This window comes from Salminus brasiliensis, chromosome 15 (assembly GCF_030463535.1).
Source record: "Salminus brasiliensis chromosome 15, fSalBra1.hap2, whole genome shotgun sequence".
NCBI lineage: Eukaryota > Metazoa > Chordata > Actinopteri > Characiformes > Bryconidae > Salminus > Salminus brasiliensis.
In genome coordinates, this window is record NC_132892.1 from 19,501,507 (window position 1) to 19,515,527 (window position 14,021).

Sequence of the window (14,021 nt, forward strand, 5' to 3'; positions counted from 1 at the left end):
AGCAAGCTGCTTTTTTATTTAAGCACAAGGTGTAAGGGTTTAGGGTGGAAACCTGAACTGAATGTGCCATAAAAGTCATACGAAACCGTAAAACACCCTGGAACGAAAGCACATGGATTTCTCATAAATAAAGCAAGAGAGAGTGATAGAATTGGACCAGCACATAAATTAATTTTCATTTTCCCAGAGGGAGTTGAGCAGAGCTTCCACTGTGATCGCAAATATGCTCATCACATTCTACTTAATGTTCATTAAATCGTAATAATTTGGTCTGGAGGGTAATGTCCCAGCCTGTCGTTCCAGATCTCGCACAAGCAAGTCCCAGTGTAGGCAGATGATGACAATTTTGGCAGACAAAAAAAGAAGAAGAAAAAAAAAAGGTCAAATTTGTGACAAATATGTTAATATTATTGCCTACTTGTCTTAACATATACATAAATCAGTTATGTGCATATTTGCATACATCTACGCCCTGTCTATTAATGGTTACAGAGTGCTTTTGCTACTGCAGTACATAATAAAAGCATGCATTCACAGTTAAGGGGAACTTCAACTCAAGCCCAAAAGACTTACGAAAGACTTGTTCATGGCCCGCTTGACCTCATCAGAGCCGTCTGAGTAGATCTGCTGGAACAGCGAGTTCAGCGCTGCGTCTCCCTCCATCTTCTCGTTCTTCTCTTCCTCCTTAATATCGCCCACCAACTTGTCCCAGTTGCGGGTATAGTGGGAGGATGACGGGTACTGGTCTGAAAAGAGAACAGAGGGAGAGGGGAAATCAGGGAGCAGCCTCAGACAGGCAGGTTGGCGTAATGACGTGGGAAATTGTCAGCTCGACTTTGTTTGTGCAGAACAAATATGTGCTTTTGATACTGACTCGGGGAGGGAGCGAAGTGCTTCACGTTGGGAAGGATGCCTTCTCCTTCCAGCTTCTCCCACCGGATTGCTTCAGTCTTCTTCATCTTAATCTCGACCTGAAGAAGGAGGCGAGTGGGTGGGTAGTGAGGGAGTAAGGGGGTATGGGGATGGGAGGGGTGGTTAGAGAAACAGACAATGAGCTTTTCTGACAGGGGCACATGCCACAGAAGCAGCAGGGCACACAGGAGCTGTAGAACACCACCCCCGCCCGCCCGCCAATCTCGACTGAGCTTGCAAAAGCGGGAAGCGCACACAGAGCGGAAAACTGCAGGGAGAGGGTTCAGATGTCGACGCAATTTGAAGCCGCTTCTGCAGAGCTTCCTGATAGGGAATGTTTCTTTCATGAAGGTTAGCAGGAGCTGCGCTGCTGACATTTGGGAATCCGTCCGGGGGGGGAGGGGTTGCATAGGGGTCGAGGGGCAGTTGTTTGGTCGCACGAAATGGGTTAGTGAGGAGGGCGAGGAAGAGAAATATCTGATTATATCACCACTCTTAAATCTCCCAGCACAAGCCCTGACATGCGCTCGTTTCATTCTGAGCAATTTAGCAGTCAATACCGCTTGATCAAGACAGGCACTTACGGCAGCCTGACAGAATGGCATTATCATCAAGAGCTTGTCCTCTAATATGGAGAATGGAAATATAAATGGGACCAAATTGAAGTCGGAGCTACCGACGCAGTCCGAGCATCAAAGGGCCTTAAATATTGATTTAAGGGGAGGCAACCGTGCTGTAAATTAAAACCCTCGGCATAGCCAGGCCGTCCGTGAGAAAGCGCGAAAGGATGGAGCAAGAAATTGAGGGAGGCACGCAAGTGTGATGGAGGGAATGGAAGGAACCGAGCAAGCCAGCGAAGGAGGAGAGCCCCCTCAGAACAGCGAGCAAACATTTTGACGCCTCTCCTGCTTTTCACGGTTTGGAGCGGTTACACGCAGCAGCTGATAACTTGTGGGGCCTGGCTTGTTTCTTTCTTTCCTCCCTCCTCTTCTCTCTTTCTCTGGGCTATACAACATTAATCTCCCCCCTACATCTGCTGAGACTGGGTGTAAGGGGAGGTGACAGGCACGGCACCACTGCTGAGATTTCTGACGGGCATCCGCGAAGCTTCCTGACAGTGCCATTAGGACCCTGAAGGGTGGCAGAAAACCCCCACCATGCCACCTAAAAAAACTCCCTGCCTGTCACCATCACAGCCATTAAGAGAGCGGGTGGCCATCCCTGGCATGTCACGTATCCTTGCCTGAGCTTCTTAAACTCACAACAACCTCCAAAATACGAAAAAAAAAAAAAAAAAGATGATGGGGGGGGGGGGGGGGGGGTGTTACAGAGAGAGGGGGAGAGACTGTGAGAGAGAGAGAGACACAGAGCAGGGAGAGAGAAGCGAGGCAACATGCAGATGACTGGAATGGTGCACTGGCTGTGGATTATGAGGCGTCTCTTTAAAAGAAATAAATAAACCAGCAGACTGTGACAGGCGTGGAAATTAAAAAGGGATGCTGTTGCTTATTTGTTTGCGAAGGGAAAATGACTCGCCGGGGTTGCAGCGGCGGAGCAGCGTTTCAGATCATGCCCCCTTTCCGTCCCGTCCCCATCCATCCTATCCAATAAGGCAGCTGGTAATTGGTTCCCTGTCATCCTGCCATCCCGACGGGCATGGCAGGCAAGGTCAGCCACCTCTCCTCCATGCAAGTCGGGGGTTAGAGGAGGATCTATGGGTGTTTCTCCCCCCCCCCCCCCCCTCTCTCTCTCTCTCTCTCTTTCCCCCCTCTTCAGTTTTCTAAGGGGTGCAAGTTTGTGGAGTTTTCTGTGAAGATAACAGTGCAGAGTCGAAGGCTTCACGCAGAGAGGACACGAGCGCGAGCCGATTTGTTTATCCCAATCTCAATGAGCGCCTCAGAGAAAGCTGCAGAGACGCACTTGTATATAAAAACACACACTCGCACGAGAAATTGCACCCACGAACTCTCACCAAAAAAAAAAAAAAGAAAAAAAAAAGTTGGCATTAACAAGATTAAGTGCAAAATTCCAAGTTTTGACATTCTAATTCACCTCCTACTGGAGAGAGGCCCTAGGCTCTCAGCTTTTCAGAGAGTAAAAATCCTATTATTTGCCAACTCAGACTTCCATGTTGACATTTCATTTGAGGCCATGTTCGAGCGAGAGTGAAAACCCAACCTGAGGTGCTACTTTTTCTTTTTTTCCTTTCTTTTTTTTTTTTAAATAGAAGCCAGCTTTTGCTTTAAGAGGCTGGTGCTTTCATCCATCTCTAAGTTCCTGAGTGCCAGCGAGCCATTGAGTTAGATCAAGGACTAATTACACAGTGCGTACACACGACAACACATCATTCACTGTTCACTGCCCCCAAAACCTGGATCAGCACCAAAGTCTGCCACTTCAGAAGCCCTTCGATGAAGTCAGATTGCTCTCGGTATTCAAAGTTTTAGGGGTGCTCAAGTATCTAAGCGCCCATCCTAAAAGATAAAACTGCTTTTAATTGCAATACTTTGGGTGGAGATAACATATTAGCACCTCTCAAGAGTTCAGTTTTCTTCTCCTGACTTTCAGGGTTGTTCTTTACTTTACTATTTCTGACAAACTACACAAGCTTTGGAGGATTTGCTGAATAAATTAATTCCAGTTCACCCACATAAACCTCACAATGGCTTATTAAAACAACAGTCGTTTTTGTAATAGTGTATTGTGAAGCCTTTTTTAAGTATATGATGGATTCAGTCATTGCTTGTTCTCAACTGTATCATTTCACCTTTTACTGTGGTTCCTATGATTTTTTTTTTTAGCCATCCAGATTAGCCATGTCCTCGATTTTCTAAATCACCTACTGGTCATTTTTGTAAAGCCCTATTTGGACAGGATTACTTTTACGTGGGTAGGTGGAGTACAATATTTTTACTACAGGACGTCTGTAAAGCCTATGATCGATGGATCGGCTACTCAATTTGCGCACTGCTATCACCCCCGAAAAAAAACGTCGTCACCTCTGATAATGTATTAGAGGATGATAACCAATCATTTAACCAATCAATTTGTTTAAAAATTAGCAGCTACATGTTCATTATATGTAGGCTACAGGCTACACTACACAATTGTGTTATGTAGTGTTGCTTTGCACCTCTGAGGAGTCCTGAGGCTTGTCTTCTGAAATGGAGTGCAGTACCTAAGATTTGCTATAGTCTTGAACAACCCAAGGTATCTGTAACAAAGCCTTCTTGAGAGCCTTCATACTTGAGACAAACAGCAAGAAACCCATTTTCTGGTACCTGCCATATTTAGGGCTGGGCGATATGAGAAAAAAAATACATCGTCACAATATAAAATTATTTTTTTTTTTTTCAATACACAATATTTATCACGATACATGTAATCAGAATCCAAACCAGCAGCTGCTCAGTGTTCTTAAAGCACTAACAATATCCTAGATATATTAGAAAAGCATATTCTGTCTCACGATAACAAAATTGATCACGATACAAAAAATATCATCATATTGCCCAGCTCTAGCCATATTACATATGTAGTCTCCCAGTGTGCATAACCTTAGAGATCCTGCAGTAGATTTTAAATTGTAGAACAAAAATGAAAGCAAGTTGGTTTTGTAACTGGCTTCACCCCACACTGAAATAAGAGACCTTTTCTACTCAAGTGCATTTTTAACTGCTTGGATGCAAATTTTAGGAATGTGGTTACGTGGCCATGTGATGCAAATGTTACGGTATTAGAAACCCACTATCTAACTCACTATGTAGCTGTATTATCCAATACATCCCTTGATATACTTCTATATCTAAATAGAGCATTATAGCACATATTAGGTAGCTAATTACATTTCAACAACCATCTTCTTTTAACTCTTTAAGTAATAGTATGTTTTGCCTCCTGTTCCCACTTTGTTTACAGGTTTACAAAATCAACCAGATGCAATCTCCATAGACAAGCACTGGCATTAGGATGAATCGCTCTGGAGAGCTCTGGAAAGTGGCTCGTCATTGACCTTTGCAAGTCAGTTTATGAAATTTTCTCCCTGCTAGATCTTTCCCGTTCAACTGTGAGTGGTAAAAAACTAAGGGCAAAAACAGCTTAGAAAAATGAACCACCTCTATTGTATCACTCCATATAGAGGTCTAAACTGCCTCTGGAAACAGCATCAGCACAAGAACCATGCACCGAAAGTTTCACGAAATGGGTCTCAATGTCTGAGCATCTGCAAACAACCCTATATTAACTATGCACAAGGCCAAGCGTTGGCTGGAGTGGTGTTAAGGACACAGACATTGGAGTCTGGAGCGGTGCAAAGGTGTTGTTTAGAGTGGTAAATCATGCTTTACTACTGGCAGTTCAGACCTCTGGTGGCCTGCACAACTTGACTGAGAGTCAGATCTTCTCATGCAATATCCGGGCCTGACCTTAAAAATGCTCCTTTGACTTAATGAGCACAAATTTCCAAACACACTCCGAAATGTTGTGGGAACCTTCCCAGAGGGGTGGAGGCTGTTCTAGCTGCCAAGAGAGGCATTTTAATGTCCATGGTTCTGGAATGGGATGTCCAGTATTTTAAGCGAGAGTGAAAAAGAGTGACGGAGACTAATAAGCAAGAGAAAATACAGCACATGCATTACATTACCCAACTACCCATGTTTACACCACTGATGCATCTACTATTACTTTAACTTTAGTACAGATGAGCACTGATAAATTGACAAGTACCGATTAGTACTGACTGGGGTCATGACACTGTTCATGTACAATGCATGCAAATTCTTGTTGTCAGTGAAGTGCTTTATTTTTGCATCTCATTTTCTAATCACTTAAGAGTCAATGGGCTAGCTTAAACCTAGCTTAAAACTGATAAATTTGGAGGCTTAGGCAAAAGGAATAGAGCTCTCTGGATCTACATTTTAAAATTCACTTATTCAGCGCTAGTCTAATTCACAGTCTGCTAGCCATCGGCAGCCGGAGCCCACAGAGAGCAATATTGGCCTTACTTTCTGTTTGAATGTTGGGTTTGCACGGCTAGACACTGTACAGCTAGGCATTTCATGATCAGTGTCCACAGCAGTAACCTACTTCAGACGACATTCACTTATAATACGATACAACTGTAAACCTTTAGGAACTAAATGACTGGGGATTCTGAAAAATAAGGTGGCTACATTAACAATAATGGCCAGAAAAACACACCGAAACACACACAGTCATGAAAATTATTCTCCACCCCTGGTTTTGTTAGCCTCCTTTCACCCTGTTCTTCTAGGATCAGTGTGTGTTGCACTCGTGGTAAGAGTGGATCAGACACAGCAGTGTTGCTGGAGTTTTTAACCACTGTGTCCACTCTACTAGACACTCCTACCCAGTTGGTCCACCTTGTGGATGTAAAGTCAGAGACACCGGACCACCACAGAGCAGGTTAGTATTTGGGTGGACTGTTCTCAGTCCAGCAGTAACGCTGAAGTGTTTCAACTCCAGCAGACCTCCTGTGTCTGAACCACTCGTACCAGCGCAGCACACACTTCTAACACACACCACCACCACCGTGTCAGTGTCACTGCCACTGCAGTTCTGAGAATGACCCACCACCCAAATACCACCTGCTCTGTGGTGGTCCTGTGGGGTCCTGAGCATTGAAGAACAGGGCTAACAGTATGCAGAGGAACAGATGGATACAGTCTGTAATTATTGAACTACACTGTGCTCCTATATGGTAAGTGGAGCTGATCTAATGGGCATAGTTCATTCCAAAGACTGACGATCTATCGCAGCCAAAAGGCTCAGGAACGTACCCAAACCACACACACACACACATAACATATATATATATATATATATATATATATATATGTTATGACACTCCTGGTACTCAGCTCAGCTGATTTTATTTGCCAACCTAAAACAGAGCTGAAAGCGAGGCCATGCTGTTTTCTACAGTACATAAAAAGCCTTAGTATTAGAATTATTTTATATTAGAATTATTTGCTTGTAAGTGACACACCTACATATGGCTCATTATTCAGGCTCAGGTATCGTGATTTTTTTTGCCATACTGGCCAACCCTTACACTACCACCCACAACCCAGCAGTTCAGTAACAATGATGATCTGGAGGCTGAATGTGTGGTTCTGATGCATCAGACTCCACACAAGCACAAACATTTGGACACAAGCTCTGGTGTTCATACGGCTTACACCATCATGAAGAGTAGTTTGGAGTACATGGATAAAAAATGTAAAAAAATAAAATAAAAAAAAGATTAAAAAGGTAGTGGCATATAAACCTTTTCTGCAAATCATTCGTAATAAAGCTGCTAGAAGTAGACTGATAAATCAAGCGCACTAATTTCAACAACATTACAATGGCAAAACTGCTAAACCTGGTGGCTAATCGTTTGGCTTATAACAGCAGAAATATGCATTTTGGCTGACTGATTGTCTCTGGCCATTGAATTTTACAGGCAGAATCATGGTTTGTAGAGTAGGAGTAGAGACGTAGAGCAAGAAAGCAACTGCGCACCTAACCAGCTCACATCCTTCATGGGTCGTAATACACTTCTGCACATTTTCTCTTTAATAAACCACCATATCACTACAGTACCAGGATGAATTTGGTATTGTGGTCAATGTGGATCATAAATACACAGTTTATGCACAGTTAATTATTTACTCAATTACATGAGCAATAATTTAAACGGCATATGTCCCTGAAATCTAAACATAAGTGAGCAAATAAATAAATCTGTTTAGTGAAATATCTTGAGAAACGATCCACATTAAAATGGGTGATCCATTAGCAGGAACAGCATAAGAACGCTGAATGCAGTGCTGGATTGGGGAGGGGGAAAAAAAGAGCAATTGCTCTGCAAAAATCTAGAGCGGCGGGTGCTGCCAACAATGGCTGCAATAATAATGCATTCAGGTGAATGCAGAAAGGAGATTAGGATGCATAGCATGTGCCTGCAGGCCATGTCTGACGCTGGTGGGTTAGTGCTGAGCAACGTGCCGTGCCGGTGTATTTGCTAAATCCAGGTGCTCCAGAGGAGCCCAGTGGACCTGGGAACAAATGGGCCTTTGTGAGGGCTCCAGTCCAGCGATCAGGGGAGAAGAGTGTGAGAGTGAGGGAGAGTGAGAAAGAGAGAGCAAGTATGTGTGTGTGTGTGTGTGTGTGTGTGTGTGTGTGTGTGCAAGTAGAACTGATGGGGGGGTGGGGGGTGGTTGGGAGGAGGGGTGGTAGGTCAACTGTGTGCCAGGAGTCTCCCGAAGAAGCCCGAACTGTGCCTCCCTCCCCTCTCGTCCTCATGTTTAAACAGAGCCCTTGTTACACTACCCTACACAGACACCCAAGGAATGCACTCCTTTCCACCGTTGCCATGGCACAAGGTCCAGGGTGGAAGGTCCCTTGCTGAATCTAGCAGGACAAGTCTGGTAGCGCAACATTTAGCAAGCGTGTGTGTGCTCTTCTTCTTCAAAACGTTTACTTGCCATGTGGGGGACGGGGGGATGTGCTCCGGAGAAGCTAGAAATTCAACAGTGTGCCAGCAATAACGGCACTGCACAGTCTACGTAGCCCGTTCTCTTCACAACAGTGAAGAGCTGGTTCGCTCTAGTCCCAATCAGTTAACGAGTTCAGAAACTTGGTGCGTTTTCCTCTTGGTATGGTTTTTTTCCACACAGGGAAAATAACGGGTCACTACAAACCATGTGAGAACGTTCCCTCTGCTTATTGGTCAGACGTGTCTGGGGCAGGAGCAAGAAAGTAAATACAGAAAGTCTAGACTAGTACATATTTCTGTCCAGTTTAACATAGAGCAACGACAGAAATGGCATGTGTATAGCTGTAGTAATTATACCAAGTTAAACTACACTGTTAAGGTCAAATTTGCGGAGTACTACTGACAGCTGGGCCGAATCGAGGTCAGATCGCGTTTTCGCCACAAATGAATCCAGATTGTTTCCAGAGTTCGTTTGGCATTGGAGCTGTTTTGGTCCACATCCGATTACTGCATTTTACTGTGTTCACACCTGCCCGAATGAATCGTGTGAAGGGTGAAAACGGATCACAGGCCAATTCAACTGGACTAAGAAGTGGAGCTGTTTTGGTCCACATCCGATTACTGCGTTTTACTGTGTTCACACCTGCCCGAATGAATCGTGTGAAGGGTGAAAACGGATCACAGGCCAATTCAACTGGACTAAGTTGGTATAATAAGTTGGTATAATTACTACAGCTATACACATGCCATTTCTGCCGTTGCTCTATGTTAAACTGGACAGAAATATGTACTAGTCTAGACTTCCTGTATTTACTTTCCTTCTCCTTAGGGGGCAGATTTTCAGATAACCAGGCCAACTGATGCAAAAGGCAAGGATCAAGATTATAATCACATGTTAGAAGCCATGCCCTGACTTACTACCACTGCACAATAAATGGCTAGAAATAACAAAGAAATAATTTCTTTGTCAAAACTACTCCATTCAATCAATTGTGAAACCTAGTAGGAGAAAGTGGTGGGATGCAATTTGATCATATGTCTGTTGGCAATTCTCAATAGGTTTGACCCACTCTGCAGTGAGTATTAATCATTTTAGCATGGTATTAGCATGAATGTCATAGTGGTCAAGTAAAAAAATCTGGCAGTTCTGTACATTGTGTCCTCATTTAATAAGAAATGGACCAATACATGCTCCACAAAGGCTTACAAAATATTTTTCTGCCTTTTCTTTAAAGTTAAGAAGTTTTTGCATGACATTGACAATAGACATACGGTACTGTGCAGCTTTTTAGGCATCTAAGCACATTATTTACAGCCATTTATCCAGTCAATAAGATTTTTGCTTTTAAAACTCTAATTTTGAAGAAAGTAGTTGAGATCTTGTGAGCTAGTCTGAAGGACCGAGCTTGGTTCTAGATTTCTCCTGGACGCCCCCAGCCAGCCCATTACCACCAGCTCATCTGGTTGGTGTGGCACAACGGATAACACCACTGCCACCACCTGCCTGAGCTGATCTGAGCTGAGCTGACCTGAGCTGAGATGCCACACCATGGGAGACTGGGGTTTGATTCCCGGTCTGGTGGCTATGCTGCGCTACACCAATAAGAGTCCTTGGGCAAGATTCCTAGCACTACATTGGCCAGCCTCTGTATTACGAGTTACCTTGTAAGTCACTCTGGATAAGAGCATCAGCTAAATGCCATAAATGTAAATGTAAACGATTTACCATTATTAAGCACTAACTTACCAAACTAGTAAAATATTAACTATAAATAACACTGGACTTCCATGAGGAGCATGAGCTTTGGAGTTTTTAATGAGGTTTTAATGAACACAGTGATGTAAAACCACGACTTTTGGTATTAATGTAATTTGTATTTACCCTAATATTCGTGTTTACTGAGCGAATCCACACTTCCTGCTGAGATAAGGAGTTTTTAGAACTTGCACAGTACTGCATGTCTACACAGTACTACAACTGTAGTACAGTAATTTATTTATAAGACAGCCAGACAGAAATGTAGACAGAAAGAAACCTGGCCAATTAACTAACAGCAATACCTAACACTGCGATACCTGCAAGCACCTTTCGAGACGGATCCCCAACTCTGACAGCTCCCTAACTCTGCCTGCAAAACACGAAAACCCTTTTAAATCAATTGCTCATTATACAGTTGATTTCTGCCCTCACAAAGCCATGAACAAGTCCATTTAAAACATCAACGGTAGCGTGGCCTCACGAACAGGAATGCATGGCATGTTTTTTTTTCAGGCGCTCAATTAGCAACACTGTCCGTCCAGAGCAGTAAAGAGAGCATTTGTTTGCTTCATTAACGCAGCAGCGTTAACATTTTCATGTGTGCAAGCATGCTTGAGAGCTGGAATGCCCTTTCATTAACTTGCATGTGAACCTTACCCAGGATAAGTCACCCAACTGTAAAGCAATTAAATCTTCAAAAGTAACTCGTTAACATGAGAGCGGCCAGCCTCTAATGGTCTATAAGCGTACATTAGTGCAAGCTCAGCTTATCGCCGCTCCTTGCAGCTATGCTACGTAAACCATTCGTCATGGGGCCATTGAAGGGAACCGGGCAGCATGCATATGCTGCATCGCCCTCTAACAAAATAAACCTACAAGATCACACCCCTAGAATTGATAACTGATATATTTTAAAAAAACACACACATAAGCCCCTAACATAAGGCTAACATAAGCTCCTCCCCACCCTGTCCATTTTTACTCTGCTAGGCTGCGACTGTGGTTTTCATGAAAGACGATCAACCAAAGACCCCTGGAAGAGACTGGGAGATGTATTTGCAAGACAGCCATTCATTTTGTTACACTGTTTCAAATGAGATTTTTCTATATGTATTACATGTATTCACTTACATCCAAGCTGACAAAGGGGACGACCTAGACTTTGCTTTGAGAACCGTTCCAAGTAATCTGAAGGCTTTGCTAATTCTGATCATTTCTTTTACAAAAATGAGCAAATTGCAAATGTGTGTACGGAGACAGACGGAGGCTGGTGATGAGGGTAGTGGTGTGGGATAAGAAAGAAAAGTATTTTGCAAGATCAACAAATGGATCCCACAAAATGAGCAATTAATTTGGTTCTCACACTTCTTATACCTGACACAGAGAGAAAAACACCTGCCATCACATTTGCACACAACAATTGGGTAGGTAGCTGGTTATTGGTAATTGCTGAAGAAACCAACTGTATTCTCTAGACATAGATGGATCAATTGGCCATGTAAAACTGGTCCCAACCAATTTTCAGCCTGAATATAAAAGTCAGTGATCGCCTGATTTCTAGGCGATCCTGAGAGCTGATCAGATGGTCTCTTACATATTTTGGGAGTTGCCGCAACTCTGTGCAAGGCCCCATGGTCAGAGGCCCCTGCAATTCCTCGTTGAACTGCTAGATGGCAATACGGGCCTTGTGCCCTAGTGTGTAGGGGTGTGAGAAAATATTGATATATCAAAGTATTGCAGTATTATGTTTTGCAATACTGTATTGATTCAGAAAAACACAGTATTGATTTTGAATGAACAGGTTACATGTAAAGATTGGTGGCAGACAGTGGTTCATTTAGTGTTGTGTTTAAAACCTGGCCGCTAGATAGCAGTGTTGTTCTCCTATCCCTTCAGATCCCACTGTTCTTACAGTAAACTTTTCTGTTAATCAGATTTTAGGCATATGATTGTGCTTTTTATACCATGACAGCTTTGCTAAACAATAAACTACAAAAAAATCTGAATCTATATCCTTGTTTACAGAATAGCAATACATTGTATACAATATATTCAATAGGAACCCCTGTATTGTGATATGTATTGCATTACCAGGTTCTTGCCAATAAGCAGCCCCAGTATGCCGATAGCAGGTCACCAGTCTGTCGTTTTTTTATTGTATCAGACTCAAATATTTGTAAAATGGGTAAAAGTAATGTGCCTCAAGGTGAAAACAGAGTACAGGTGTTCAACACCATTAACCACTCACTCACTCATTTAGCCCATTACAGTATCAGAACACCACTAGACACTTTGAGCTACATGGTGCAGTTCGTCAGTTTGACGTTTTAAATGTGGTTGATTCCAAAAAGCATGTTTTCCGATACATTTTACAGTACATTTTATCTTGAAAGACAGTGAGAAAACATACAGAAGCCCTGCATGATGATGTATTACCAAGTTTGTGCTGAAAACCTAATGTGGCACTCCCTTAATCAGGATGGTGCTCAAAGACGATTGCCGATTGATATCGGCTCCAACAACACTGATCTGCCCATCTCTGTTAGTCACATAATATGCCAACTAGCACACTGTCCTTGTATGAAAACCTTGTATCTCCAAAATGTCAACATAATGTATTCCAAGCCATGTTGGGTCATGTTCATTGGTCCATTCCAGCATGAAATTCGGACACAAGGTAAAAAAAACTGCTAGATTTGCATTATGTAAAAAGGTAAATGAATCTGTTTACACGTCAAAATGTAAGTCAAAAGACAGACCTTGGTGGAGAGGATCTTAAAAGTGCTCTGCTCAGGAACCACAGGGTGTAGAAGGTGGATATGTCGACAGTAATCCTCTCCAGATGGAAGCTTCATTCGCACATTCAACTAAAGAGGGGGGAGAAATGGAGAGAAAAAAAAAAAGAAATGACACCTCATGCTACTGTTTTGTCAGACTAGACTATAGTGTAAAGTTAACCAAGATCTGAAATGCACGTCTGCTTTAAATAATGTGGGCTGATGACTTGCAGATCCGTACACAAGCAGGACATGTTGAGAAAAGCAGCTTAATATAAACGTTCAATTAACACCCGCTCGACTTCCCGTGCCCAGCGTCTACTACAAACCCTTATGGCCGTTTTACACAGCCGCCCCTGCCTTGCAGAGACGTAGCCGCTGCTGTCGATTAGATTAAAGATCTGCAAATATATGCGGCAAGACACGAAAACTTTGTTCTACTGAGGCTTCACTGCAGGCCTGGCGAGGGAGAAGCTAGGGGGCATGTTTGAAGCCTGGGAGCACATGACTCACTGGAAGGAGAGGAGATGGAGGAAGCCCCTGGCTCCAGGGCCCCGAAACCCCTCCTGGGGCTTCGCTTTGAGGCTCCCTTTAACTCTAAGCCTCCTGCTCATGCCTGCTTGCCTCTCCTTCAACTCCTTTTCCCGGCTCCTCTCCTCGCTTCTCCCCCGCTTTACAGAGCTAGTGTGTCATAGAGGACGCCGCCGCACCGTCAGGGCGCCGCTGGGGAGCCAGCGAGGCCCCCTCATTACCGCCGCACGGGCTGCTGGGATATCCCAGTGGGAGCCGTGAAAACAGCCCGCGGGCAGATTCCCCTGATAGCACCACATCCATATTTTATCTAATCTCCATCTCATTTGCAACCAAATTATTACACAAAACTCACATTTTCAGTAATTAATTTATAGAAGCCACATCAAACAACGGCCAATACTTTGATTTATTATTTTTTTTATTTGGGAGAAAGGCATAAGACGACTGGAGGGAGCTAAGAAGAAGGGGAGAGAGCGGTTTTACTTTCATAACTGTTTAGCTTCTTCCCCCTCCACTCTCCTCCTCTTTTAATCTGAAG

The 14,021-nt window shown here is 43.5% G+C and overlaps 1 protein-coding gene across 2 annotated transcripts in view; it reads right to left on the minus strand.

The window, feature by feature from the left end:
- Nucleotides 1–14,021, minus strand: part of sugt1 (SGT1 homolog, MIS12 kinetochore complex assembly cochaperone) — a 29,476-nt gene that overhangs the window by 790 nt on the left and 14,665 nt on the right. For both annotated transcript variants that reach the window (XM_072657204.1, XM_072657203.1), the window contains exons 10-12: nucleotides 12,932–13,039; nucleotides 875–971; nucleotides 574–746 (exon numbers count right to left, since the gene is read on the minus strand). In XM_072657204.1, the coding sequence (XP_072513305.1) occupies nucleotides 574–746; nucleotides 875–971; nucleotides 12,932–13,039 (378 nt within the window). The remainder of the gene's footprint in view (nucleotides 1–573; nucleotides 747–874; nucleotides 972–12,931; nucleotides 13,040–14,021) is intronic.